At 38.6% G+C, this 26,961-nt stretch overlaps 1 protein-coding gene and 1 long non-coding RNA gene across 2 annotated transcripts in view; one reads left to right on the forward strand and one right to left on the reverse strand.

The window, feature by feature from the left end:
• Positions 1-3,999, forward strand: part of CALCR (calcitonin receptor) — a 150,106-nt gene extending 146,107 nt beyond the window's left edge. Inside the window, exon 14 of the mRNA XM_067746397.1 lies at positions 1,811-3,999. Coding sequence (XP_067602498.1) covers positions 1,811-2,131 — 321 coding nt within the window. The 3' untranslated portion in view covers positions 2,132-3,999. The remainder of the gene's footprint in view (positions 1-1,810) is intronic.
• On the reverse strand, positions 3,846-24,585 carry LOC137229059 (uncharacterized). Its single transcript, XR_010945517.1, has 3 exons — positions 22,796-24,585; positions 20,741-20,835; positions 3,846-4,901 (listed from the first exon to the last, which is right to left on the reverse strand). It is a non-coding gene; the product is annotated as an uncharacterized lncRNA (long non-coding RNA).
• Positions 24,586-26,961: the final 2,376 nt, after the last annotated feature.

Raw genomic sequence — 26,961 nt, forward strand, 5'->3', positions numbered from 1 at the left:
TACTACACAGATTGCAAAGCAAAAGCCCAGAAACTGATAGGGAAACATAGTTGTCTTCTTGGGGAGTGAAGTGAAGGACAAAGTGAGTGATGGAAGGGGAGAGTCTGAACTATTTATTCATTAATACCTTTAATAAACACCTTTGTATTTGAAAATATATTCCTAGGGTGATCTTCCCACCAAGAGTATTTTCTTTCCTTTTCCCAAAAGATCCAACAACACCCTTTTGCCAGTGCAAATCACAATGTGAAGAAAACTTTCATTTGCATTAGCATCAGATATTTTACCAGGCTGTAGAGTACTCTTTGTGGAGACCTAGCTTGGAATATATGAGAGAGAACTGAACATGAGATCAGAAACTATGTAATTAAGAGCTCTTTTTTATTTTCTTAACACTACCACCCTCCAAATATATATATATATGTGTGTGTGTGTGTGTGTGTGTGTGTGTGTGTATATATATATATATATATATATATATATATATATCTCCACACATACGACGTAAGAGTTTCCTTTAGTCTAAAGACTTGAGGCCACCATCCTGCCATAATAAGAGTATAATAATAGGAATAATAGCCTCCTTGTATGGTACTTACATCTTAGAAGCCACTTTGATTCATAGTGCAACAATTTAATCCTTCAAACAGCTAGGTGAGGTAGAAGAGTTGTACTGAAGAAAGGAGTCTCAGAGGGGTTAACTATCCTACCCAAGATTTCATGGCTAATGTGGGCAGAATCAGTTTCTTGACCCAAAGTTCAATACTTTTTCATGGCATCAAATGAGACCCAGTGAAATGGCCTTATCAGTGGAAAAGGAAAGGAAAGGTGATGTGATGTTACCCAGTGACAACCGTTCCCTCCCACGCAGCTTGTTGCTGGTACAATATTACAAGTGGTTGCTTCTGATAATTTCCAAAATTGCAACCCATGGGAGCTCAAGAGTAATTCCCCAAAGCATACACCACGGCGTGAGAGAGAAGACCTAATCACAACTGTAGATGACCTAGTGGTTTACAGTTCACCTCAGGGAGGAATTCAAGTCTCTTCCTCAAATTCACTCTAGCCAGTTTTAGCATCCCACCCTAATACCACCAGACGCTAAGGCACTAATTACAATACGGTCATGGATGATCATTTTCTTGGCTTAAAGAGGGAGAAAATCATTCTAGAATGGATGTTGACAACCATTCAACAAACATTTGTTGAATAACTGCTCTATGCCAAACACCACGACATCTGGTAATACAAAAATGAATAAGACATGGTTAGTTAACCACTAACCAGAGCTTTAGCGGGCACACCCCATCTCAAGCCACGTTGGATAAAGGAAAATCAACAGTATGAGGCCATTATCATAAAATCCAGAACTGTGCAATGGTTTCCATATATTTTTTTCATGACCAATAATGTATAGATTTAGATAAAAGCTTCTGCTGTATCAGAGGTTGTAGCAGATAAAAAGGTTTCAAATTCTGTCTCCCTAATATGGCGTGGATGCCATATTGAATGTGAAACCAAGTCAAATTTTCATTCATTGACTGTAAGAGCTAATGAAGAAAACTTTGCTCAAAACAGCAAATAACCTTGGCAGTGGTAGTTGAGGCAAGTAACTCAGTTCTCCAGTTCGCAAATTCTTCTTCCAAGGTGGTATATTCCACAGGCAGAGCATTTACCACACGGCCCTTTAGATGAGAATTACAATTCAACCTCCCCTAACCTCTGAGAAGCTCCAAGACCTGTGCTCATGAACTTGGCTCAGATCATTTCCGACCATTGTATGAACACAAGGTTCTCTCTTCTCTTCCAGGTCCAAGCTGCTCTGAAGCGTCAGTGGAACCAATACCAAGCCCAGCGCTGGAGTGGCCGCCGCCGCGCCAACCGTGCCGCCAACGCTGCCGCCGCCACTGCTGCTGCCGCCGCCGCCCTGGCTGAGGCTCCTCAGATGCCTGTCTACATCTGCCATCAGGAGCCAAGGAACGAGCCCACCAACAACCTAGGCGAGGAGGGGGCTGAGGTCACCGCTATGGAGGGGGCTGAGGTCATCGCTATGGAGGGTGATGAGGTCATCGTTACGGAGGGGGCTGAGGTCATCGCCATGGAAATCATCGAGCAAGAGTCATCCGCTTGAATCTGACGCAAATACAGCATCGTGATCACTGAGCCCTCATTTCCTGGGAGAAAGACCAACCATGCTTTTACAGTGATTTCCATCCTCCCAGGAGCAAACATCTCATTTGTGAGAATTATTAAGTGCATTTGTCCATAGTGAACCTGAAGAAAGTTTTACTTGGTACTGTTGCTTCCGGGAGACAGTCTCAGAATGGAGTCTCCCTCTGTAACACTTGTGAACTCCTGTGAATTCCATCTTTCATCCAGGACTGAGATAAAAACGTCACAGTAATGCAAGCAAAGTGTCCGAGTAAAACACAGTTAAATTGACCTAGTTCAGATACAGGGTGCTCCTAGTTAATCTTGAGCCATTTATACCTTTGAAAAATTAAAATCACTGTCAATGTTTTTCTTTTTAACTCTAAACCTTGAATTAGGACACTTCTGTATTTGGCTATGGATCTCATTTTTAATTTTTTTTTAATTTCTATCAATTCTGATGTTACTCAGATGTTTTACCATCCACACAATGTAAACTGCACAAATTACAATGTGACCTCCACAAGACCATGTGGCTTTCCAATATAGAGATGAGATGACCAAGTGCGTGTGGGGGAAAAGATTTGCATTTGGCAGGAAAATGTAATGCTTTAAATGAAAAAGAAATTTAGAGTCAGTTTGCTCTAAACCTTAGATGGGTCAATTTGTTAATTGGTTTACTAATACTGACGCTCATCTTGGTTTTGGATAATCCTATCTGTTGCGCAGGCCCTAGCTGCTGTGAGGAATTGGCCTTCATGTTGCTAACATTTATAAATTGGGAGGTCACAAAGAATCCATCACTAAATTTTTCACAAAACTGCCAAAAATATAATTCCTAGTGGAAGAGAATACTCTCTTTAAAGAGAGTTTTCCCCTTTCCTAAACTCCAGGATTTATAAAGCAAATCATTCCAAGGTTTATAAAGCAGATTACCTCTTGCCCTTGGGTGCTATCTAGCAGTAAAAGATAAATTTGTTTAACACTGGTAATTAAAAGACTCCATACAAGTCCATTAACTGCTTTACACCCAGCTTCTAAACTTAACAAGATCTCAGCCTTTTCCAGGAAGATTCAGTAGGACTAATTAGATATCAGTTTGTAGTTGACCTCTTGTTTGCTGCTATTAGTGAAACAGGAGGGGGAAAAAAATTACTGCTACAAGTTTAACTATATAACAACTCATTTAAAATAAAAATAGACTTTCTCATTAAAATCCAATATTATACTCCCATACCTCTCTTTACTTCCTGCAATATAAAATCTTCAAAAATCCCTGAGTAAACCAACCAGTATCATTACTAGCACCTGAAATTAATTTGTGAATTTGCAACAGTAACCAGTTGTTAGTTAATGTGTATGCTAAATGAAGGGATACATTGAAGCCTTCCAAATCTCCTCTCATGTACATCATCTTATGCCACTGCCTTTCAGAAATGATATAGTTTTGGAAAGACAAAAAGTTGATTTGTTCTGGTTGCATATTTAATGCACCCAAAGAAAATTATATTCTTTCACAGAAAATGTATTTTGGATACTAAAGTAGCTTAAGTCTCCTTTACTTTTGAATGTAAGGGAGGATTTGAAAAGAGGGTATTTTTCCAATCACAGTGTTTATGTAATAGCGTTCCTATTTTTGTTTACAAACATGGAAAACAGAGTATTTCTGGCAGCTCTAGAACAAATGTGATAATATCTTGCTGAAATATTCTAGATGCTATTGTGCTAATATAGTAGTGGCTGAAGAAAATCAAACAGCTTACTATAGAAATGTGCACAGTGCCAAAACTACGTGAAATGCTTATGCTACATCCATGTATGAATTAATACAGAGTATGTGATAAGCAAAAAGTTGTATATGTGCATATTTTTCTAAAGAAACATATTCTTCATCTTTTCATTCATTCATCTCATCTCTTAAACTCATTCCATATTCTGTTTCATTTCAGCCGTGGGATGCTGACATCACATCCTGCCTGTATTACAGGAGAAGGCAAGATAATCCAAAAATATAGGTTAGAAAACCATATGCGAAACATCAGGGTTATTATCTTTGTCAGTGCAACCATCTTCAGTCTTCAATTTGACTAGACCCTCCAAAGCACAGTTCTCATACCCTTGCTAAAGCAAAACCACACGCAAGTGGCAATCTATATTGTGTAAGTTTGGGCAGCACAGCAAAGAAAGCTAGGGCAAGAAAATATCACATTCTTTTATCATTCTTGGGGTTTTTGTTTGTTTGGGTTTTTTTTTTTTTTCACTATTGTGGGACCAGACATGAACTGTTCAACATCACATCAGATCATTAGAATCGTTACAATCATTGATTTTTAAGATAGTTTTGGCTGGATTAAAGACAACTAATTAAATATCATTAGAATGCATAAAGGCCACTACTGGAAAGATTTTCAGGTCTGGAAATGAGGAATAAATGAGAACTATGATGAATTAATACAGGGGGACAGGAGCAATTTGTAGGGTCTTCATACTACGTGACAGCAACCAGAATTGTTGGCCTCAGGAGATCTGGGGAACTTTTTCAGAAAGGATACATCAGGGCTACATTTTTCCCTTTGTGTTCCACTGGGAGAAACAAATATCCTTACCCTCGTGATACTGAAGAACAAAAATAATTTCCCGTCATACCGTAAAATCTGATTCTTCCACAGGGTAACTGGAACTCAGAGGGTCAGCTGCCCACCTGCTTTGATCCAAAACTGGCCTTTGGATACATGTGGATATCACGGTTCCTGGAGGAGGGAAAGATGTTGGAAAAGAAATGATAGAAATGCTGTCATCATGGATCTCCAACCCTTCTCATTCATTCCTGCATTCATTGTCATTGATGCAACAGATGTTTCATACACCTTTCATTCGGCTATCCAACAAGTCATCATGACAGAGTTCTTTGTGTCAAACCTGCCAAGTGAACCCATACCCTTAAACCATAACCACTGATATCTTTGGGGCGGAAGCACACACACGTGGGGTTGGAGGTGGTAGCTGCGTGTGACCTTTTCTCCACATTAGTGCTGGGTGGGACAGCTAAGTTATAAGAAGTATTCTCAGAACAAGATCTCTGCATAAAGGCTTAGCAAGGACTCATTTTCTTGATGATAAGGTCTAAAGTAGTAATTCTTTCATTGGCTAGGTTACAGTTCAACATCTTATGGTTGGAGTTAACACTTAGAGTTTAAAATAAGGTTATTCATGAGGAGGATGGATCAGAAGACATATTTAGAAAGCTCAGAAAGAAATGGTCATTTGTTATTTTGAGAGTGGAAACAGGTGCCTCGCTCCTAACTTAAGCTTAGGAAAATTAATTTTACTGAACCAATCCATAGATAATTTGTATGAGGTGGGGAGGGAGGTTGGGGAATTAGCTGGAAGCATAAAGAAAAAGGATAATAATACGTGCGTGTGAAGACTAAGAAAAAAACCACATTTGAAAATTTAAAACAGTATTTCTGATGGTTTTTGTTCTTCTGGACATAGAATTAACATGTTTAATATCTGTGAAAAATAAGCACTGAAGGAGGGAAAACACGGCCATTGAAACTAAGCTAACTTAGGTCAGGAAGAGATTCTAATATCATATCTTCCTTCATTTGGATTAGCAAACACCTCTGAAAGATTTCAGAGATTTTCCATTATCTTCAGCATTGACCAGCCAGTCTCTTAGGTCACTGATCTATGTCCATTTTCCATTCACAGACATCCAATGCATTCTACCTAGAAACCCTTCCACTGACACTCAAAACCGTCTCACTCTTCACCGATTGAACAGCAATGCCACTGCATGTCACTGCAGTCTCCTTTACTTGAGAGACTTAATATCTCATTTTAATTTGGAGAAATCATCTCCAAATAAAATCTCAGAGTGTTACTGGTGAAGTGCTAAGTACATATTCAATAAAAACCAACGGAGATGTCTCTAATGAAAAAAAAAAAACATTTAGAATAGGTCAGGACATCTGTTTCCATCCAACCCTGCCAGACTGGCTAATCAAAACTAGGACACTGGTCTCTCAGGCTGAAACAGACATCCACCTGCAAGCCCTCGAAATCTTCACCCAGCAGGATAGGTGGTTAATTCTCAGGGCAGCAAGCATTTCTCTGGATATAGCACTTCTCCACTGCACGCAGCATTATAGCTTCTGTATGCTGTCGTCACAAGGGGAATATTGTGAGGCTTAATATGAAGTTACAGAGAACTTATGAAGAACATCCCACAAATGGAGATGATTTGAGAAGAAAACAAGAACACCAATCATTGAAACACCATAGTCAATATAAACCTATGGACATTAGCTTACCTCTTCTTATAACAACCAAACCTGATTTTACCCCCATTTTAGGGATGAGAAAACTAAGTGGAAGCCAAGTCGAATAACATGCCCACCACAGTCACACAGCTAGTAAGTGGCTGAGCTAGGGTTTGAATCAAGAGTGCCCAATGCCTCTGGCTTTTTAAATTGCCACCTTGCAGGACTGGCAAAAGCTCTTGTTCAGTACTTTTTGTTTCCTACTAAGAGTGTTGCCACATTTTGTAGGATGCCCTTCCCTGGTGGAGATGCAAACAGGGCTAACCAGATTGGTTTAGATCCTGGCCGCAGTGCACCAGAGGGGCCCCAAGAGCACTTGTACCTGGAATAGTAGGTGCAATGAGGCCTAGGTGAACTACAGAGTCAGGAGGATAGTACTCCAAGCCATAGGAGCTGGTATCAAAGGGGCTTGGGAATAAGGAGGGTCAAAGTGAGCATCAGAGCCCAGGTCAAATGTGTCAAGCTCATTCTTGATTACTGTTTCTGGCTCAAGCAAATGAGTCAGAGCTGAGGAGACTGGCCAGATAGGGGTCATCTAACTGGAAGCAGAGATAAGAGACTTCACCCTGCAGCTGAGCTCTCACTCAGGTGCCTAGTGAAAGGGTGTGCAGGGCTGGGAGGCTGGTCCCACTGAAAGGGATAGAGGTGACTCATTTTTTAAAAAACTAAGTCTGAAAACCAGGAATAATTTTCTACTGCAAAATGCTAAATAAGACCTGTCCTCAATGGTGGACATTCTATACCCAGAGTAAGACAGCTGTCAGTTCCTTCTCTTCATCCAGAGCCACATAAGCCAGTATTTTTTTTTTCCCAATAGGCTCAGTTGGAATCTTCAACAGCTTTTTGTAAATCAAAACAGGCTATAGCCACCATCACTCTATTAGTCAAGCAAAGATTTCCCCTGACATGTTGCTGCATGACTTGTAAAACCTAGTTAGTAATTCTCAAAAAAAAGAATAGGCATTATTTAGAATGGTCCAAAGGGGAAATCAAAGCCAGTAAGATGAATCTGTAGGCTCATAATTCTACAAAGTGGCTATGAAAGTGTCTCTATCCAACACCTGGACAAAAGGAGTCCCAAAAGGAGACCAAAAAATGAAAATAGAGAGGGGGAATATTTGAAAAAATACTGTTTAAATCCTCCAGGATTAAAGAAAGATTAAAAGACCTCAAATAAGAAAAACTCAAAGATTGCCAAATAAATACCCCAAACTAAAATCTTATTAATATTGACAAGACTGGGGCAAGATCAACATGACAAGAGAGCAGCCTAAAGCTTTCTCTTTTAGGGGAGGAAACAGAGATCTGGATAGCTAAGAAAGCAATATGGGTGAGTAAACATGACTATGGGCCATAAAATGTGTGAAATATCTTAATATAAGATTAATTATAATAGAGTGGCCTTGGTCACCAATAAAAAACAGATAGTCCCATATTGGAGTGAAAAACTAAAGCCCCACAATGTACAGGCAACAAGAGACACACCTAAGACAAAAAGAAAATTAAATATTAAACATGGATGGGAAAGTTATGCTAGGGAAACATGAACCAAAAGAAATGTGAGATCCTCTCAATATCTGACTAACAGAATCCCCTGGCATTCCGCAGTGGTTAGGACTGCACGCTTCCACTGCAGGGGTCACGGGTTCCATCCCTGATCGGGGAACTAAGATACCACATGCTGCACAGTGCGGCTCAAAAAAAAAAAAAAAAAAATCACAGAAGGTTAAAGAGCCTAATATGAAAGGAACTAAAATATAAATATTAAATGATAAATATATATATATGACAAAATAGAATTTAATAAGGCAAAAAAGCATAAAGAACAGAAAGAAAATTATGTATTAGAAAAAGGGATAATTGAACAAGAAGATTATAACCATTATAAACTCATATGCACCTTAAAATACAGCTGCAAAATACACCAAACAACACTAAGACAACTTCAGGAAGAAATAGATGACTTATCAATTGTAGCTGAATATTTTAACATCCTTGTTTCAGAATCTAATAGATCATGCAAATAAAATATTAGAAGTGTTATAAAATATCTGGAAAATACAATCACCAAACTCAAACTATTAAAGATATCAAACTATACGCTCAGCAAACAGGAAACATGCATTCTTTTTTGAGTACACACAGAATGCTTACAAAAACAGCCATATTTAAGACTACAAAGGAAACCTCTATTAATTCCAAAGGATTAACATCACTCAGAGGATCTCTGACCATAATGCAATAAAATTAAAAATTAATAACAAAATTGTAAGTTAAACAATCTGATGTTGGAAACAATAAATATTTCTGTACAATCTTGACTTTCAAAAGGATATTAAAGATTATAGAGAGTTCCCTGCTGGCCTAGTGGTTAGGATTCCGGGCTTTCACTTTCATGGCCCGGGTTCAGTCCCTGGTTGGGGAACTGAGATTCCACAAGCCATATGGTGTGGCCAAAATAAATAAATAAAGATTATAGAATGTTGACTGTCTTATATTAGTGTCATGTTAGTTTTTAACTATTAATGCTAATTAGATAAGGAAAGCATTACATCTCTAATTTTATGGGACATACCTAAAGCTGTTCCTTGAAGGATACTTAAACTTTAGATATATTTATTCTAGAAGAAACAGAAGGTGAGCAATGGAGTAAAAGCAAGCACACACAGACACACACACGCACACACACGAAGAAAAATGTTGTGTGAGAAATTACCTTGACAATGTTGGAAAAACTGGCTCACAACATGGAGGAAAATAAAACTGGATCTCTTACTAATCCTACATAAAAAGGTAGATTCCAGGGAGATCAAGAACTAATTGTGAAAGATGAATACATGCATTTACAAAAACAATGTACAAACAAATAGCTTGAGGGCAGAAAAGATTTCTTAAACAAATAACATAAACCAAAAAACCAAAAAATGAAAAAGAATTTGTTTACATCAAAATAAAGACACCTGATCAATAAGGAATAGTGTCCCTTGTTAAACAGACAAATGTTAGAATGAAAGATACAACTAATAGTGAGTTAATGTCTAGAACATAGAAAGAACTCCAGTAAATCAATAAGAAAAATATTGACATGGGCTATGCAAAGGCAGGTTATAGAAGAAGTCATCCAAAAAGTTAAAAAGCATATGAAGATATCCACAGACTCTTTAGTTAGCAGAGAAGTAGTTACTAGAACAATGACACTATTAGACATGGGAATAAGACTGTTTCCAGGGAGAACCATCAGGATCCACACCTCATCTCGTGAGAGGGGAACCTGAAAAGTGGGTGTTAGGTTTGTCTGATTCAAAAGTCTCACAGATAATATATATTTTAGGAGCAAGCAGGTACCCCTATTTGGGAGAAGGCAACCCTCTTCCAGTTCATTGGAAGACTAGAAAGAAGAAAATAATTCTGAAAGTTCAGAATGGAAGCAAAGACAAAGTTTAGAACTTAGTGACTAGAAAAACACACATAGAAAAGGTAACTCTTGATCTGATTTGTGTGATAGCCATGTGGTCAGGGAGGGTGAAACTGAAGCATTTAATCAGCAATGACAACAACCTAAAAACACACAAATCTACAAGTCAATTAATAACAAGAAATAACCTGCCTATCTCTGCCCTTAGTATATGTGTTAAAATAATTGAATCAAGGAAGACACTTCATGCATTTAAAAAGTGGATAAGTGTCTCTACATTCCAGAACAGTGAATATGTTGATCTACTGATAAACCAATCACTACATCTACACTACCATCTAAGAGAATCTGTCTTCTATGTTTAGACCAGATGATCTCACTGTCTTTGCCACAGCACATTCTGTGAGAATGGCTGTCATCAAAAAGAACACAAATAACAAATGTTGGCAAGGATGTGGAGAAAAGGGAACCCTCCTACACTGTTGGTGGGAATGTAAATTGGTGCAGTCACTGTGGAAAACAGTACGGAGGTTTCTCTAACAACTAAAAATAGAACTACCATATGACCCAGCAATTCCACTCCTGGGTATATATCCAAAAAAAAAAAAAAAAACCCCAAAACATGAATATGAAAAGATACATGCACCCCAATGTTCACAGCAGCACTATTTACAATTGCCAAGATATGGAAGCAACCTAAGTGTCCACCAACAGATGAATGGATAAAGAAGATGTGGTATATATGTATACAATGGAATACTACTCAGCCGTAAAAAGGAATGCCATTTGCAGCAACAAACTTGGAGGGCATAATGCTAAGTGAAATAAGTAAGACAAAGTCTTTCTGTCTGACATATGTGGAATATAAGTCACATATCACTTATATGTGGAATCTAAAAAAATACAACAAACTAGTGAATACAACAAAAAAGAAGCAGACTCACAGATATAGAGAACAAACTAGTGGTTACCAGTGGGAAGAGGGAAAAGGGGAGGGTCATTATAGGGGTTTAAGAAGTACAAACTATCAATATTAGGTATAAAATAAGCTATAAGGATATATTGTACAACACAAGGAATATAGCCAATATTATATAATAACCATAAATGGAGTATAACCTTTAAAAATTGTGAATCACTATATTGTACACCTGTAACATATAATATTGTACAGCAACTATACTTCAATTAAAACTTTTAATTACAAAATAAAATAAAGAAACGCAGGCAGATACCTAAACTAAGCAGCCATTTTTAGCCATATATGCACTGATAAATAAGAAAGAAAATCAGGAGAATAGAGACGCTGAGAGAATGGAGACAGGGGACCATGATGAGAGAGAGCAAGACAGAGATGGAAAAAGTAGCCGCCTGGTTACTTTCTATCTTCCAAGTGACCTGGCTGTTTTTCCAATTGGATTCTATAATACTGCCTTGTATTCTTACAATTAATCCCTCTTTTCCTTGAAATAGTTGCAGTAGATTTCTTTCCTGACATCGCAATGTGCCCTAAGATAATTGGCTTCTTAGAGCATATGTCTAAGCCCTGAAGAAAATCTTGCCAAGGCTCATTAAATGCATCAGACATACTCATACTCCCATAGGAATGAATACTAATGTCATAAAAAATGTTCCCTGTCAGAAGGTTTTAGGTAAGAGGCTGAGGGTCATGGAAGCACTGGTGATTTTCATTTCTTCTTCCAAATGATGGTAGTAGCTTTCTCAGAGAAAGAAGGTAGAATGAGAAGAGTTCAATCTGAGGATATCCATGAAAAATAGAATTTGGTTTTCTGAATCTTATTATCAATGCATCAGTACACTGGGTCCCTACTGAGGGCCTGCCTGCCCATCCTAAAGGCTGAGAGGATTCTATTGGGCAGAAAACCTACTGGCAAAACCAAGAAATCTTTGAACTGAAAAGTGAGGAAGAGAGGGATAATAGTGCCCAGATACAGCTCCAAAACTTTCTCCAGGGGACCCCAGGCTGACAGATAAAGCAAGACCATAAGAGAAGAAGAGGACACGTTTCCCATGTTTCATGGGAAATTATCTGGGAAGAAAGAAACAATTCTTATATCCTACAAGGATGTGAAGTGTAAGAGTAACAAAGTGAATTGAAATATTAACACAAATAGAGAAGTACTGTCACGTGGATGTTATAGAAAGTTGGAGAGACCAGAGCAATAGAAAGATGTGATGCCTCATATATATTTTTTAAAAAGCTCAACTACTGAAGCAGTGGAAGACCAGAATTGTATGTTGAGAATGTATGAAAAAAATCACTGATCTGCCTGTAAAGCCAATAATGGACCTGATGAGGAAGGGAAAAAAGAGCATCTAAAGAAATCGGCCTGGTATCCATGAAGCTCTCTGAGCAAGATGCTGCACATTTTGAAGAAATATGCACAGCTGGAATTCTTACTTCTGTTAATAGTTGATTAGATAATTCAGATTAAGTCTATCTCAGAAAACAGATAAAAATCTTGATAAAATATTAAAATTATCTGTTAAAAACATAAAAGTGAAAACAAGAAAGAAACAAAACACAAAATCAAAAGCGAAGAGAAAATAATAACCCAGAAAGATAAGAAGGCACTTGCACACTGAGGGCATTTGTCAACGTGAACTGCAATTCTGACATACAAAGAAGAAAGATTACTAATAATGAGGAAAAAACCCCTCCCCACAATGATCTGACATCCCCAAAAGGCTACACCATCAGGATTCAGGATAAGGGTGAATTAAAGTAACTCTTATGGAATTATATCCCATTCCACTCATCAGGATAAACTAGGGAATTTCAACTCCTGAACCTAGTTTAAGTTCCCCAGAAATATTTGAGTTCCTTACTTATGCACATGTGCCTGGCAAAAGCAATCTCAAGTGTTCTATTTTTAAAAAGTGTAATTGCAAACTTTGTCAGTAGTCAAAAAAAAAATTAAATATGCTGTACAGCACATAGTCAAAGATGACTAGGCACATAGGGACTAGACTTCATGAAGAGCTGGGAAAAAAATAGACTTGCCAAGACATTAGATGTTGAACTTGCTATGTAGATTATAAAACAACTTCGCTGACATTGTTTAAACGTATATAAAAGGTTGAAGATATCTGCAAGGAATAAAAATTATTAAAAGCGTACTCCTTAAAATTATAGTGCTGTATGTCAATTATATCTCAATAAAACTGGAAGAAAAATAAAGGTAAGCCTTTATCTCTACCTCTTAAAAAAGAATCAAATATAATTTCTATGATAAAAAAGATAATAATATCTGAGAGACAGTAGATGAGTTTGATAGATTAGGCATAGATATAGAGGATTCATGGACTGAAAGAAAAGTGAGAAGAAAATATCCAGAGTTCACACATAGACAGAAGAAACAGGTAGAAGAGAAGCTAAGCAATGTGAGAAGGTCTAATATATATTTAACCAGAGCTCCACAAAATGGAGAAAGAGAATGGGTTGCAAGTAATATCTCAAGAGATAATGGTTTAGAATTTTCCATAAACTTGAAACACATCAATCCAGACACAAGGAGCCCAACAAAGCCAAGAAGAGTAAATAAAAAGAAATTCGCACAGAGTCACACAGACTTAGCAACTTTCAAGTACATAATATAGTTGGTTAACTATAGCCACCATGCTGTACACTAGAATTTATTCATCTTATAGGTGGAAGTTTGTACCCTTTGACCAACATCTCCCCGTTTCCTTCATCCCCCAGTCCCCAGCAATCAACCATTCTACTGTTTCTATGAGTTTGACTTGTCAACTCTTTTTGCTCTAAAAAAGAAATGCAACTCAAATATCTCTAACAAACTATGCAAGTACAGACATCTGATGGGCAAGGATTTCTTCTTCTTCAAAATAGATATAGGGAACCCAGTGATAAAGCTTTCTATTGTAGCTATTATGACAGTCCCAATTATTATTTAATTATTCCCCAGGAACCTTCAACTATACATGGATACTACAGAATGAAAAAAAAAAGAATCAATTTCCACATCTTCACTATTCTTTGGAGTAGAATCCTTTTAATGTATTGCTAGATTCAGTTTGTCAATATTGTGTTGAGGATTTTTTCATCTATATTCATCAAAGATATTGGTCTGTAATTTTCTTTTCTTACAGCATCCTTGTCTGATTTTGGTATCAGGGTAATGCTGGCCTTGTAAAATGAGTTTGGAAGTGTTTCCTCCTCTTCTATTTTTGGAAGAGTTTGAGAAAGATTGGTATTAATTCTTCTTTAAATGTTTGGTAGAATTCACCAGTGAAGCCTTCTGGTCCTGGACTTTGTTTCCTTTTTGTTTGTTTGCTTTGTTTTGAAGGTTTTTGATAGTGATTCAGTCTTCTTACTAGTAATTAGTCTGTTCAGATTTTCTGTTTCTTGATTCAGTCTTGGTACGTTGTATGTTTCTAGCAATTTATCCATTTTTCCCAGGTTGTCCAATTTGTTGGCATACAATTGTTCATACTAGTCTCTTATGATCCTTTGTATTTCTGTAGTATCAATTGTAATAACTCCACTTTTATTTCTGATTCTGTTTAAATCCTCTCTCTTTTTTACTTAATGGGTCTACCAAAAGTTTTGTCAATTTCCTTTATCTTTTCAAAACAGCTCCTAGTTTCATTGATCTTTTCTATTGTCTTTTTAGTCTCTATCTCATTTAATTCTGCTTTGATCTTTGTTATTTCCTTCCTTTTACTAATTTTGGGCTTCATTTGTTCTTATTTTTCTAGCTCCATAAGGTGTAAAGTTAGGCTCCTTGAGATCTTTGTTTCTTGAGGCAGGCATTTATCACTATGAAATTCCCTCTTAGAACTGCTTTTGCTGCACCTCATAAGTTTTGGTATGCTGTATTTCCATTTCCATTTGTCTCAAAGTAATTTTTATTTCTCTTTTGATCCTTTGATCAGTAATATGTTCGTAATACATTGTTTAACCTCCATATACCTGTGAATTTTCTAGTTTTCTTTTTCTAATGGATTTCTATTTTCATACCATTGTGTTCAGAACAGATATTTGATATGATTTCAATCTTCTTAAATTTATTAAGACTTGTTTTGTGGCCTAACATATGATCTATCCTGGGGAATGTTCCATGTGCACTTGAGAAGAATGTGTCCTGTTGCTTTTGGATGGAATGGTCTGTATATGCCTGTTAAATCTATCTCTTATTTAAGTCCAATGTTTCCTTATTGATTTTCTGTCTGGATGGTCTATCCATCAGTTAAGTGAGGTATCAAAGTCCCACACTACTATTATATTGCTGTCTATTTCTCCCTTGAGGTGTGTTAATATTTGCTTTACATATTTAGGTGCTCCTATTGATAAGTTTCTATTTTTCACTTTATCAAAAATATTTATAAGCACCAAAAGATGTTGGTAATAAAAATATTGAGCTGTTTGTGATTCAAAGAGATTGCAAGAGAAAAACCCAATCCTCATCCCCATTTTATTCATATCACATTTCCATTCAGCCCCTAATTTCTTGTCTCATGTCTCTCTATGACACTTTCAAAGAACAATAGTGTTTAGTCATTGTAACTGAAGCAGTAGGAGTTTGTTTTACAGAAAGTTTCTTCCTTAGAAAAATAAATAAGATCCACATTTTGAAAGTTTTGAAATGAAGCCATTCATTGTGAGACTATATCATTTGTTAAAATAAATGCATTCTTCCTTCTGGGAGGCAATTTGGCTATCAGAATACTGGGCCTATTTTTGGCTGGAAAACCTCCATTCCAAATAAGATATAACACCTGTCAACAAAACGTCTCACCACAGGACTTCCTTTTGCCAGATCAGCACTATAGACTGCTCTAATAGATTGCTCTAGTATGTGGCTGCAATATGTCTTTTGCAGCAATTTCTTCAGCAGGAATGAACTTATACACAGAACACAGAAACCTTCTAAAGAGATATTTTGACTTCACCATTCAGCAACCATTCTCCCTTGTGGCCTTGCAATTGACAGAGATCATTTCTCAGTTTTGACAGGAAAACAAACTTTAGATAGGAGAACAAAAGTTAAAGTGAATTTCCACTTCTGGATGTGGTAACAATTACTATGTCATCATATTAATTTCTCCTCTCTGTTATGGGTACATTGGAAGATTTCCCAGTACTCTTGTAGGAAAGTGGGACCATGTGCTAATTCTGGCCAATGCCCTAAGAGTGGAAAATGACAATGTGTCACTTTCAGTTCAAGAGAGTTAAATGACAGTGTGCCTTCTCCATTGCTCTCTTCCTCTGCTGCAGCAACTCTAGAAGTAGCATGCTGAGATGGCAGCAACCTAATATGGTGGAACCTCTGACAACCTGGTGTCCCCACAGCACAGCCCCCACCTAGCCCACATCATCCCTGTAGCACATACAAGAAATAAAACTTTGTTAAGTCCAAGTTTTGGAGGCTTATTACCTACCTGGACTTATAACTGAGTTTTCTGAAGCAGCTTACCCCAGAGGGGAGAAGCAACAAGAGGGCCATTGTCTGATAGAAGGTCTCGGTTCTGTCCGTGACTAGTTATCTGACCTTGTCACTTCACCTCTCTGAACATCCCTTTCTGAATCTGTAAAACGAGGATCTTGGACTACATTCAATTCAACAAGTGTTTATTGAATATTTGATATTTGTAAGATGCCAGGCGCTGGGCTAGGTCTTAGACACTGGGTCATCATAAACATTCTTTCCAGGTCTCTAATTTCACACCAGGAAATCTCAATCAGCTGGCCTTTACATCACCCAAACATGCTGAATATGAATGAGGAACGGCACCAAGTCCACTTTTATTTAGACCACTATTATTATATAGAGGTCTATATTATATAGTCCACTATTACTTAGATAATAATAAAGCCTGTATGTGAATGAATTGCCCTCTGTAGGGAAAAATCACAAGCACTTTCACTCCTTCTTATCATTTCCTTTAAACTCATTCTGTAAACTGGTTCTTCCCCACTGCTGGATGAGGCTTTAGGAAAGTACCTTTTCATTCACAAGAATAATCACATTTAAGGAATGAAAATGTTCAGGACAGTGTAATAATCACAGTCCCTCGGTCCTGGAATCTGGCAGAGCAGATTACAGCAAAGGCATGGCAGGAGGTGTTGATCAGTATCTCTCCCCCACCATCACACTAGCTGATGTTTGTGAGCCCAGGGAGGGCAGAGTTTGGTGAAAAGAGGTTTTCATGGTAGGCACATCTGTGATCTGTCTTTATTGCCTCTGGATGTGTGGGGCCTACAGTTTTCTGGTTATTTCTACTGCAGATTCCTCAGAGGCCCTACCCTCTATTGGAGGTTCCCTTTACTGGACCAGGGGGTTGAGGAAGGCTTGGAGGATTCATTCTCTTACTGGTTGACATTCTCTCAGCTTATGGACATTCTCCCATCATCCACTCCCTCTGGTAGGGTCACTTCTTCACCCCAGGCTGGTTCCCTTCCATATAGGTCCATATTGGTTTCTGGAGAACACACACCACTAAAAGTGAAAGCACAGGGCTTCCCTGGTGGCGCAGTGGTTGAGAGTCCGCCTGCCGATGCAGGGGACATGGGTTCGTGCCCTGGTCTGGGAAGATCCCACATGCCGCGGAGCGGCTGGGCCCGTGAGCCATGGCCGCTGGGCCTGCGCATCCGGAGCCTGTGCTCCACAACGGGAGAGGCCACAACAGTGAGAGGCCTGCGTACCGCCAAAAAAAAAGTGAAAGCACAGAAACCTCTTTGCCGCCATCAGGCAGGGCAGCTTCAAGCAGTCACGCAATGATAGGTTTTTTGGTGAAGGTCAGACTTCAGTCTTCTTTCCTTAAGCTTCTTTAAGCATACCAAGTTTTCTTCTCTGAGTGGTTCTCCTTTCAGCATTTCTAATTTGGTTTTCATGGGGAGGAAACAACCATCTTCCTTCTGCCATTGGTGGGGGCAGGCAGGGGGAAGCTGAGGGTCTTGAATATTTACAACTCTCCAAATAAATCCTTTCTCCCAAGGTCTCTCTACCACAACTCTTTTATACTCTCAAAGTAAGTGACAGAAACTATCTTATTGGATAACTAATTTATAATCTCTTGGGACCTCCAGTGTGAGCTAACCTTGTGCTTTCGGATATTCTGTAGGGTTACTGGACACCTATCATATTGTTCTTGTCTCAAAACTGAGACATAAAGAGTGCTATTTTGACATTCAATTTATAATACTAACTAACATATATGTACATGAATTTCACAAACTTATTTGGAGGCAGGCTGGTATAAAGAAAAGAACACACCTTCTAGTATTGGAGAGAATCTGGTTCAAATTTGACCTCTGCAACTTAGCAACTCTGTGTCATATTCCTCTTCTATTAAATGTAGATATCTAACTTCACAGCATTTCAAGAATTAAACCAGATGATAAGTAAATGTAATAACATTACTGACTCACTGTAGGGAGTCAACAAATCCACTTCCTTAATCCCTCCCAAGTTTCTGGGAGGTAGACGTTGTGACCACCAATCCCCAATGACATTAAGTCAGGAACTGAATGACAGAGGCCATTCTCAAACACAGGCCTTCTCACTTCGAGTATCACTCTTTTTTACCACATCAGTTTGCCATTATGTAAGAAAGCTTGAGACTGTGATAGATGCTATGGAGAAACACCCTTCCCCACTGGCTATTTGTGGTCTGTAAAACGTACTAGAGATGATGGAAGACGAATTCCTAAAGCCCCTCGGGTATTTCCTTGGTGGTTTAGATAAGCATCATGCATCCTGACCGAGCCAATTTGTGTTCAGAATTTTGATTAGCTAGCAAATTCACAATAATTTGAAAATCAGTCAAGAGTCACTTCACAGCTCTGGGGACGACTGTTGACTATATTTATAGACTGGTGTGCATAGAGCACGATTATTTGTCAAGTTTCAAACGCCATCATTAAAGTGTATAAATTTTTGCACTTGGGATGTTCAAAGTCTTCACATTTGTAGGTGTCTTCATTCAATAAAGTAGATAAGAAATTGGTCTCGTAGGCTTATTTATTTATACCATGCAAGTATTCATAGGTTTGCATTTTTAAGAAACAGATGGAGATGCTGGCAGACATCGTGAGTGCCCCTTGATTCTCCCCTGTAAGAAGGGACTGGCTGCCCAGATGTGCAGTTAGCTGGCAGCTGTTAATTCCAGGTCCCCCTCATCTTTTGGGCTGAGCACACACTCTTTTCTGGGTGGCCCCAGCCACTGACTAAGTGGTATTAAACTTCTTTACAGTGAAATCTAGAAACTAAAACATGCAAGAGAAGAACTCAGAGCTCACAATCTTACAGATCTTTACCATTTTTCCAATCTTTATGGTTGCCTCACCCACACTTACTTCACTATTATTGTTCGAAAGCATTTAACTTAGTTTTCTTAAAAACAACAACTCTCCCTTTTCACACTCTTATTTAGCTTTATGTGATAGTTAAATTATGTAATTACAAAAGCAAGAGCAACTGGTATCAAATGGTTTTGGAGCAAACATTTGTTAAGCAGGTGTACTTGTCACAGTGCTGTTTAAACTTTAATGTGTTTACGAATCACCTGGGGATCACTGAAATACAGACTCCTGTTCAGTAGGTCTGGGGTTGAGACCTAAAAATCTGCATTTCTACCAAGGTGATACCAGGTGATCACCCAGGTGATGCCAATGCTGTTGGTCCTCGACCACACCTTCTTGAGTAGCTTCTAGCCCTGAGCATTCAGCATTCCATGGGCATCTGCCAGAATGCTTTATGGAGGGAAAGAGGAACATGGCTTCATCTGGAGAATTTTCTTCAGTAATGATAAATGAGGTTTTACTTTGGTCATACACTATGCTAAGTACTTTACATACACTATTTCTTCTAATCCCCTTAAACACCGTATCAAGGAAGATATTAGTCCCACTTTATGGATCACAAAAGTAAGGCTCAGTCAGCTAACTTGCCGAGTGTCACACAACTAGTAGGTGGCAAAAGGCATTCCGACTAGGAGAAGGTAGCTATTCTTATTTCCAGTTAAGATTTTAAAAATCAACTAAATAGAAGGACATGTACTAGTCTGAATAGAAGACCAGTCCACCTCTCACCTTCTCTAGGTCACAGTTCAAGGAATTTTCCCAAAAGGAACACAGAGCAAAAGAGAGAATGCACAAAGTGTTCAAATTCTGAGACTTCTGAACAGATGCTGGGGGAAGTAAACCCATGCCATACTTCATTTGCTGAAAGCAAAATTCTTATCCTTATTAATAGAAACACTTTTCGTGCTTGATATTCTGTCTTATTTATTCATTTATAATGTTTGTGGATTTCTGAGTGCTCATAAATCAACACATTATGTTAGCCCTAAAATGGATGCGATGTCAAAAATTACAGATGTAAGTAAACAGCCAAACCCAAATTGAGTTGTACTGAATCCTAAACATTTACAAAGTTGCTGATAATCCAGCCCTTTAAATATCTCCAAAAGATACCCCTCTCTACTAGTAAGGACCTAAAAAGGAGAGCCACGTTTATATTTTATCTTAGTCTTTGAATCACTGTTTTACCACCTACAGGAGAATAAAAGCAACACAATAAACTAGGACGATGAGCTAAGAACACAGAATCCAGATGTTCTTAAATTGTTCTTCCTGAACAATAGTACAACTAAAAGCAATTTTCCATTCCACAAAAATTTTCTACTTTAGTTACATTAATTACTAGTTGACAGAATTTCACAGAATAGATTTAACTTCATAATGCACTCTCAGAGGAAAACATTTTGCAGATGGTAATTTCAGTCTGTTAGGTATTTATGGCAAGTCTTACTAAGCTTGGCGAATATCTGAGTGCTTACTAGGGGTTAAAGGGTGGTACTGCACCTCTTATCTGTTAGAGAGATGGAGGGTCCTGCATGCTCTCTTCTGCAATAGCCAACCGAATCTCTTCCTCACTTTCTTCAAAAACATGAAACCACCTGGGGGAAACAGAGAGGAAAAATAAAATTTTTTATCTATTATTCTTAAAATTACAATTGACAAGTAACATTTTCACTTTCTTGAAAAACAAGGGTATCTTTCAACAAAAAACAATGACAGGTAAACCTGAGGTGAGGTGTAGCCTGCTTTAATGATCATGAATTTGGAGTCTGAATCCTATCTCTGTCACATGCCATGTCTTGATTTCCACATCTGAAATGAAGCTCTTTCTGGCTTTATAATTCTAAGACCATATGAAGAATTTTCTTAGCAATGATGAAACTTCAAAAACTATAAATACAATGACTGCATTACACTTAACCTTCCAGAGGTTATGAATCAAAGAAAATAATCTACAGTTATCCAGAAGAGTTACTAAAACACTCTTCCATGTTCTAGTACATATCTGTGAGACTAGATTTTCTTTACATAGTTCAATCAAAAGCAATATATTTCAACAGACTGAAGGCAGAGGCAGATATAAGAATCCAGTTGCCTTCATTAAGCCAGTCACTAAAGAGATATGCAAACATGTAAAATAATGCCATCCTTCTCACTAAATGTTTGGAAAATCACTCAAATTTGTACCTCAGCAAACCACACATTTTTGATCCTTTGGGTTGCTTGTGAGTGGTCCAAATGGCACATTTTAAAATCTAACATGTCAAGAGTCAACTGTATTTCTAAAAATTTTTCATAAGAGATCAGACAATAAATGTGACTGGATCTGCACATCTGCAAGAATGTTCCAAAGTCTGCAATTTTCTGCATACTCTGTAAGAAGAATTTTACCCCCAGGAGGTTCCACTTCCTAGGTGGGTAAGTTTCCAGCTAATCAGTGAACAGATTTCCCCCAAATAAAGTGTCACACCTTCCCCAAACCACTGACTTTTGACTCCTCACACTTCCATCCCGTTTTTATCTTAGAGGGAGAGAGCAAAGAAACTACAGTAAGACAAATTATGTTGCTTAAAAAGACCTCTAGGGCTTCCCTGGTGGTGCAGTGGTTAAGAATCCGCCTGCCAATGCAGGGGACACGGGTTCGAGCCCTGGTCTCGGAAGATCCCACATGCTGCGGAGCAACTAAGCCCGTGCACCACAACTGAGCCTGCGCTCTAAAACCCGCAAGCCACAACTGAGCCCGCGTGCCACAACTACTGAAGCCCATGTGCCTAGAGCCCGAGCTCTGCCACAAGAGAAACCACCACAATGAGAAGCCCATGCACCGCAACGAAGAGTAGCCCCCGCTCGCCTCAACTAGAGAAAGCTGCGCGCAGCAACGAAGACCCAGTGCAGCCATAAATAAATTTATTTTAAAAAAAGACCTCTAATTTAACATTCCTTAGAGAGTTCCTTAAAGACTTCAATCAGTCAGAAATCCCTCTAAGATAATGATCAAAATACTAAGCTTTTTGTCCATATAGTCAACTTTTAGTTGTGACATGACATTGTAACTAAAGTCATAGATACCAGACAGATATAATTTCTCCCTCTAGGTAAGGGTAAGAATGCAATATATCTTGAGCATTTCCTAACAGATCCAGTAATCAATAAGGAAAAGAAATTGCATCAAGCCCAGAGTCTGTTATTAGTTGGTATATACTTCTGGTGAATGAAGTTATTTTCTGAAATCTCCTAAATTCCAAGGAGTATAAAAGGAGGATAACTGGGTTTTTATTGTCTACTGTGTCCCATACTTATCTGGACCAATTTATAGAGAATTAAGAGTACTAGTGTCTTTCTCCACTTTGATCACTTTATTTTTTTAACATCTTTATTGGAGTATAATTGCTTTACAACGGTGTGTTAGTTTCTGCTGTATAACAAAGTGAATCAGCTATACATAAACATATATCCCCATATCTCCCCCCTCTTACGTCTCCCTCTCACCCTCCCTATCCCACCCCTCTAGGTGGACACAAAGCACCGACTTTGATCACTTTAAATCAGAGCAAGTACCTGAATGAAGTAGAAATAAACTTTCCCAGCTCCCCTGTTGACTACATGTGCTGCAAGCAATCACAACTGTTGAGCTCTTTGTCACACAGAAGTTTCAGGTTTACCATCTCTCTTCACTTTCTGAAGTTACTGGAAAGAGTTGTTTGGCGTGAGGAGAGAAGGGGATGATGTTAAAGATTGTAGGTCTGTCTGGAAACAATTTTAGATGTGTGAATTTTGCAGAGTTTCATGGCTCTACTGTCTTTACAATAGAGTTGGCTTTTGCTATGCATCAGCAGTGGTTCTGGATGGCCCTAAAGGAAATGCAGTCTTTTCAGGGGGTGGAGGATGAAGCGCTATTGCTGGGGCAACACATCGGGGTCTAATTATAGGGGATGACTTATTTCCTGGAACCCAGTGAAGGACTGAAAGGGAAATGTGATGGCCTCTGGTCTAGTACCAGCCAGTTTTTTAGCCTCTAAGAGGAAGTTACTCTCAAGCAGAAAATCAAAGGACTGTTTTCACAAATGACTTAGTAAGACTCAGAGCACAAGTAAAAAGGGTCCAGATCCAAAGTGAAGTTCAAAATAGGAAAAAGACAACCAACTCCACACAGACTACAATGTGGCCCCTGGGTAGACTGAGGACTGAAGGGGACACAGGATTGTTTCGTACCATAGGGTTTTGTCATTTTAGCAATTGAAGGTGGTGACAGTTGGGCTGTTTCAGAAGACAACTGCCAGGAGGATCCCCCACGAGGACACGACCCAACTTAGGGCTGTCCCTAAGGCCAGGCTGATGGCCAGAAGACAAAGCGCCTGGCTCAGTGATGAGACAGCGCCCGGCAGAGGGTGTGGGTCACTCCTTGGGGACAACTGTGCCGGGCGCTGGTGCTTTACGGTTACACGCTAGAAGGCTACCAAATAGTGAGTCTTGGAAATTAACGTCAATTGTCTTCATATAACCACAAACTGATAGAAAGTAGACGCTTTCTGATTACACATACTTACCACATATTTGAGTTCACATTAAATGCATCTGAATTGAAGTTACCAAACGTTTGATTTGCAAAACATTTTCAATGTGAGACCACTGTTCTTGAGGTGCCTAGTTAAAATGTCTTTAATTCAGTCTTCTTATCTTTGTGATTTTCTAACATCACCAAACTAAGTCTCTAGGCAGAAACCATTCTTCTTTGCAACGACTGAAACCAAACATTTTAAGTTTTTCTGTGCAAACCCTTACCCTGACTTCTTTTCTGTCACATTTCAGGCCAGGATGCTTCTGAAATTAAAAATAAAAATGTTTCCTACATTACAAGAAACCATATCTGAATAGAAACTTACATAAAGTTAAGCACAAATAGTCTCTATTTCTATACTCATTAAAAGAAATCAGCAAATGTAGGAAGAAAGATCTCTGAAGAAACATTTCAGGTCTCCTGCAGCACTTTGTGTTTAGATGAATTGCCCACTTGCTCCCATCAGTGCTAGCTGTTCTACTGGGTTGAGCTGTATGCATTTTGATGGCAAGATCTAAAAATGAATCACTGTTGCATGAATGTGGCATGCGACCAGCAGCTGGACTATTACAATGTAAACTCTTTGGGCTTGTGGGACGTGATCACCTTTAAAATTTTACCTTTAAGATCATGTCTTACTTATTTCTCAGCAAAAAATTATCCTCAGATTTCCCACTGCTTTCAAAGGAGAGACTGACAGGTAAAATTTTAGCAGTTTTAATAATTCATGAAAGCAAATAAGGTTACTGGGTAGATTCTATTTGGATTTCAGCTGTCCAGAGGAAATGGTTAAACGTTTTGGCAAAGGTACGAAACTCAGCTAAATTTGACAGTCCATCAATGGAAGCCAAGTCTTTCTCCACAGAACTGACATGCAGGCTGGAGAAAGAGAACAGGAAATTGTTCTTGACAGTGGACTGAGGGCAGACCTCTGCTAGGATTTGGCAAAGAAAGCATTCTGACAAATTCCTGTGTCCTTGAAGTGCTCGTGTTTTCTTCTTCTTGGGACATAACCCTACCACCGTCCAGAATGACTGCTGCATTTTCTTTATTTCTGCCTTGCTGGGCTCAGTGTTCCACTGACCTCACTCGCCCTGTCGGATGCGCAGAACTTCCTCCAGAGTTCAGAGAAGCAGGTGTCAGAGCAGGGGGAATGTGGCTCTGGGAGAATGTGAGGGCAATGCAGAGATAAAGCAAGAAACTCAAGCCTGAGAAAAGGTAATTTAAGTGCCACCCCATATCAAAACTAGTCCAGGTCAAAGAACACATCCCTGTGGTCTCTTAGGAAATTGGTCAAACCTCAGAGACATAAGGACATCTCTGTCCCAGAGAGGATGACATCTAAGTCACCCCTGTCGGAGAAAAACCAAATCTCTTATTTTTTTTTAACATCTTTATTGGAGTATAATTGCTTTACAACGGTGTGTTAGTTTCTGCTGTATAACAAAGTGAATCAGCTATACATAAACATATATCCCCATATCTCTTCCCTCTTGCGTCTCCCTCTCACCTCTCAGAAAGCAGGTGCACATCCATCCCAAGGACCAACCCCACCCCCTGCCATTCCAGTACCCAGGAAACACACTACTCCCTGTCAGCTGGGATGGTACCCCTGAGTATTTCCTCAGGTTTTCTAGCCAAACCACTCTTAAGGTCACCAAATCTCATTCTCACTTAACCATTGCTGACACTTCCCGGGCCTGCCAAACACTGGAAAATTTCAAGTTTGAGAATGCTCCTCTCCAGGAGCAAGCAGACCATGGGCTGCTCACATGTACAATCAGCACTTTCCAAAAATCTATCAGCTGCTTCCCTTTGTTTGGACTGGTAATGGGCTACACTTCTTTTTCTTTCTCAAAAAATTAGAGAATAAAACACATTTTCATAAAATGACAGAGACTGCTTATAACTTTCAATTTTTTAATGGAACTATTACCTCAACTCTAAGATTCTATTACCAGTTGCCATTGGAATTGTATCTTCTTTTTGTAATTATACATGTCTCTCATGTTAGAGACATCAGTTGGAGATGCTGTATTTTTTAAGAAATATTTCCACAGCACCACTTCCACACACTCAGCAAAGTTAACAGTCACATTCCATTACCTGTAGCCAGAGGGAGAAAATAATGACGAGGATTACAAATTAGTTCATCCGTCTTCATTTTTCAAGATTCGGTGTTAACAAATTTTCATCCCAAACTGGTTGTGTGCCTTGATGCAGTCACCGAAAAATCCCTTCTGGACTAGCCCCGCTTTAACATGTCATGAAGGGAATGACAGGCTCTATGCTCTACTTGCTCTTTATTTCAGAATTTTCATAATGGTCTTCTCTGAACGTGTGCCTGTCTCAGCACTCAGATATCCTTTCCTTAAATCCCACCTTCCTGCTCTCAGAGAAGATGAAAAAGTTCAAAATAACTGAAGATGAAGAAAAGAACTCAGTTCACAATGCATTGTTAAATCCCTAGTCATTGATGCCACGGATGTGGATGATAGCTCGAGACTACTTCCACCCAACATTCTATTAAGATGCACACATTTACACTCCAATAAGAACCTAGAGCAATATCTAAATAATTTTATCATAGTTTAAACCGACTTTGTATTAAATCTAAGGGGGGTTATTATTTTGAAGGTCTGCCAATGCAGGAACTGAAGAAATATACACAAAGAAATTAAACTTCGAGTTATTTCACCAGAACTAAGGAAAAAAGTTTAGGTAAACTACACTAACATTCCAAAGAAAATGTTAAGATTTAAAGGATGAATGATTTATCTGCCTTTAGTTGTTGCTAATCTATGGAAAGAAAACTTACATTGCCATTCTTTCTAGCCCCATTTCTGTTCTCACAAGGTTTTAACTTCCACCACTTGATTTGCTGCCCTTTATCCCCAGTGGGCAATCAAGTACTACCAAGATCTACTTCCATTCCTTTGGCAGATGTCCATTTGGCTACTTCTCTGGCTCTTATTCCAATTAAAATGTGTCCAGATTGGCTTTGCAGTGGTTCACAGCTGGCCACTTAATATTTACAGGCTATGACTTCTCATTTTGGAAAAACTTCTCCCCTCTAGCAAATGTACAGGTGTGAGTAGAGTGGGGCCGCTCCATGATCCACAAGCTTTATCATGACCAGTTTGCTTTTTACCTGTGGCCTGAATGT

Source organism: Pseudorca crassidens, chromosome 8, assembly GCF_039906515.1.
Source record: "Pseudorca crassidens isolate mPseCra1 chromosome 8, mPseCra1.hap1, whole genome shotgun sequence".
NCBI classification, from domain to species: domain Eukaryota; kingdom Metazoa; phylum Chordata; class Mammalia; order Artiodactyla; family Delphinidae; genus Pseudorca; species Pseudorca crassidens.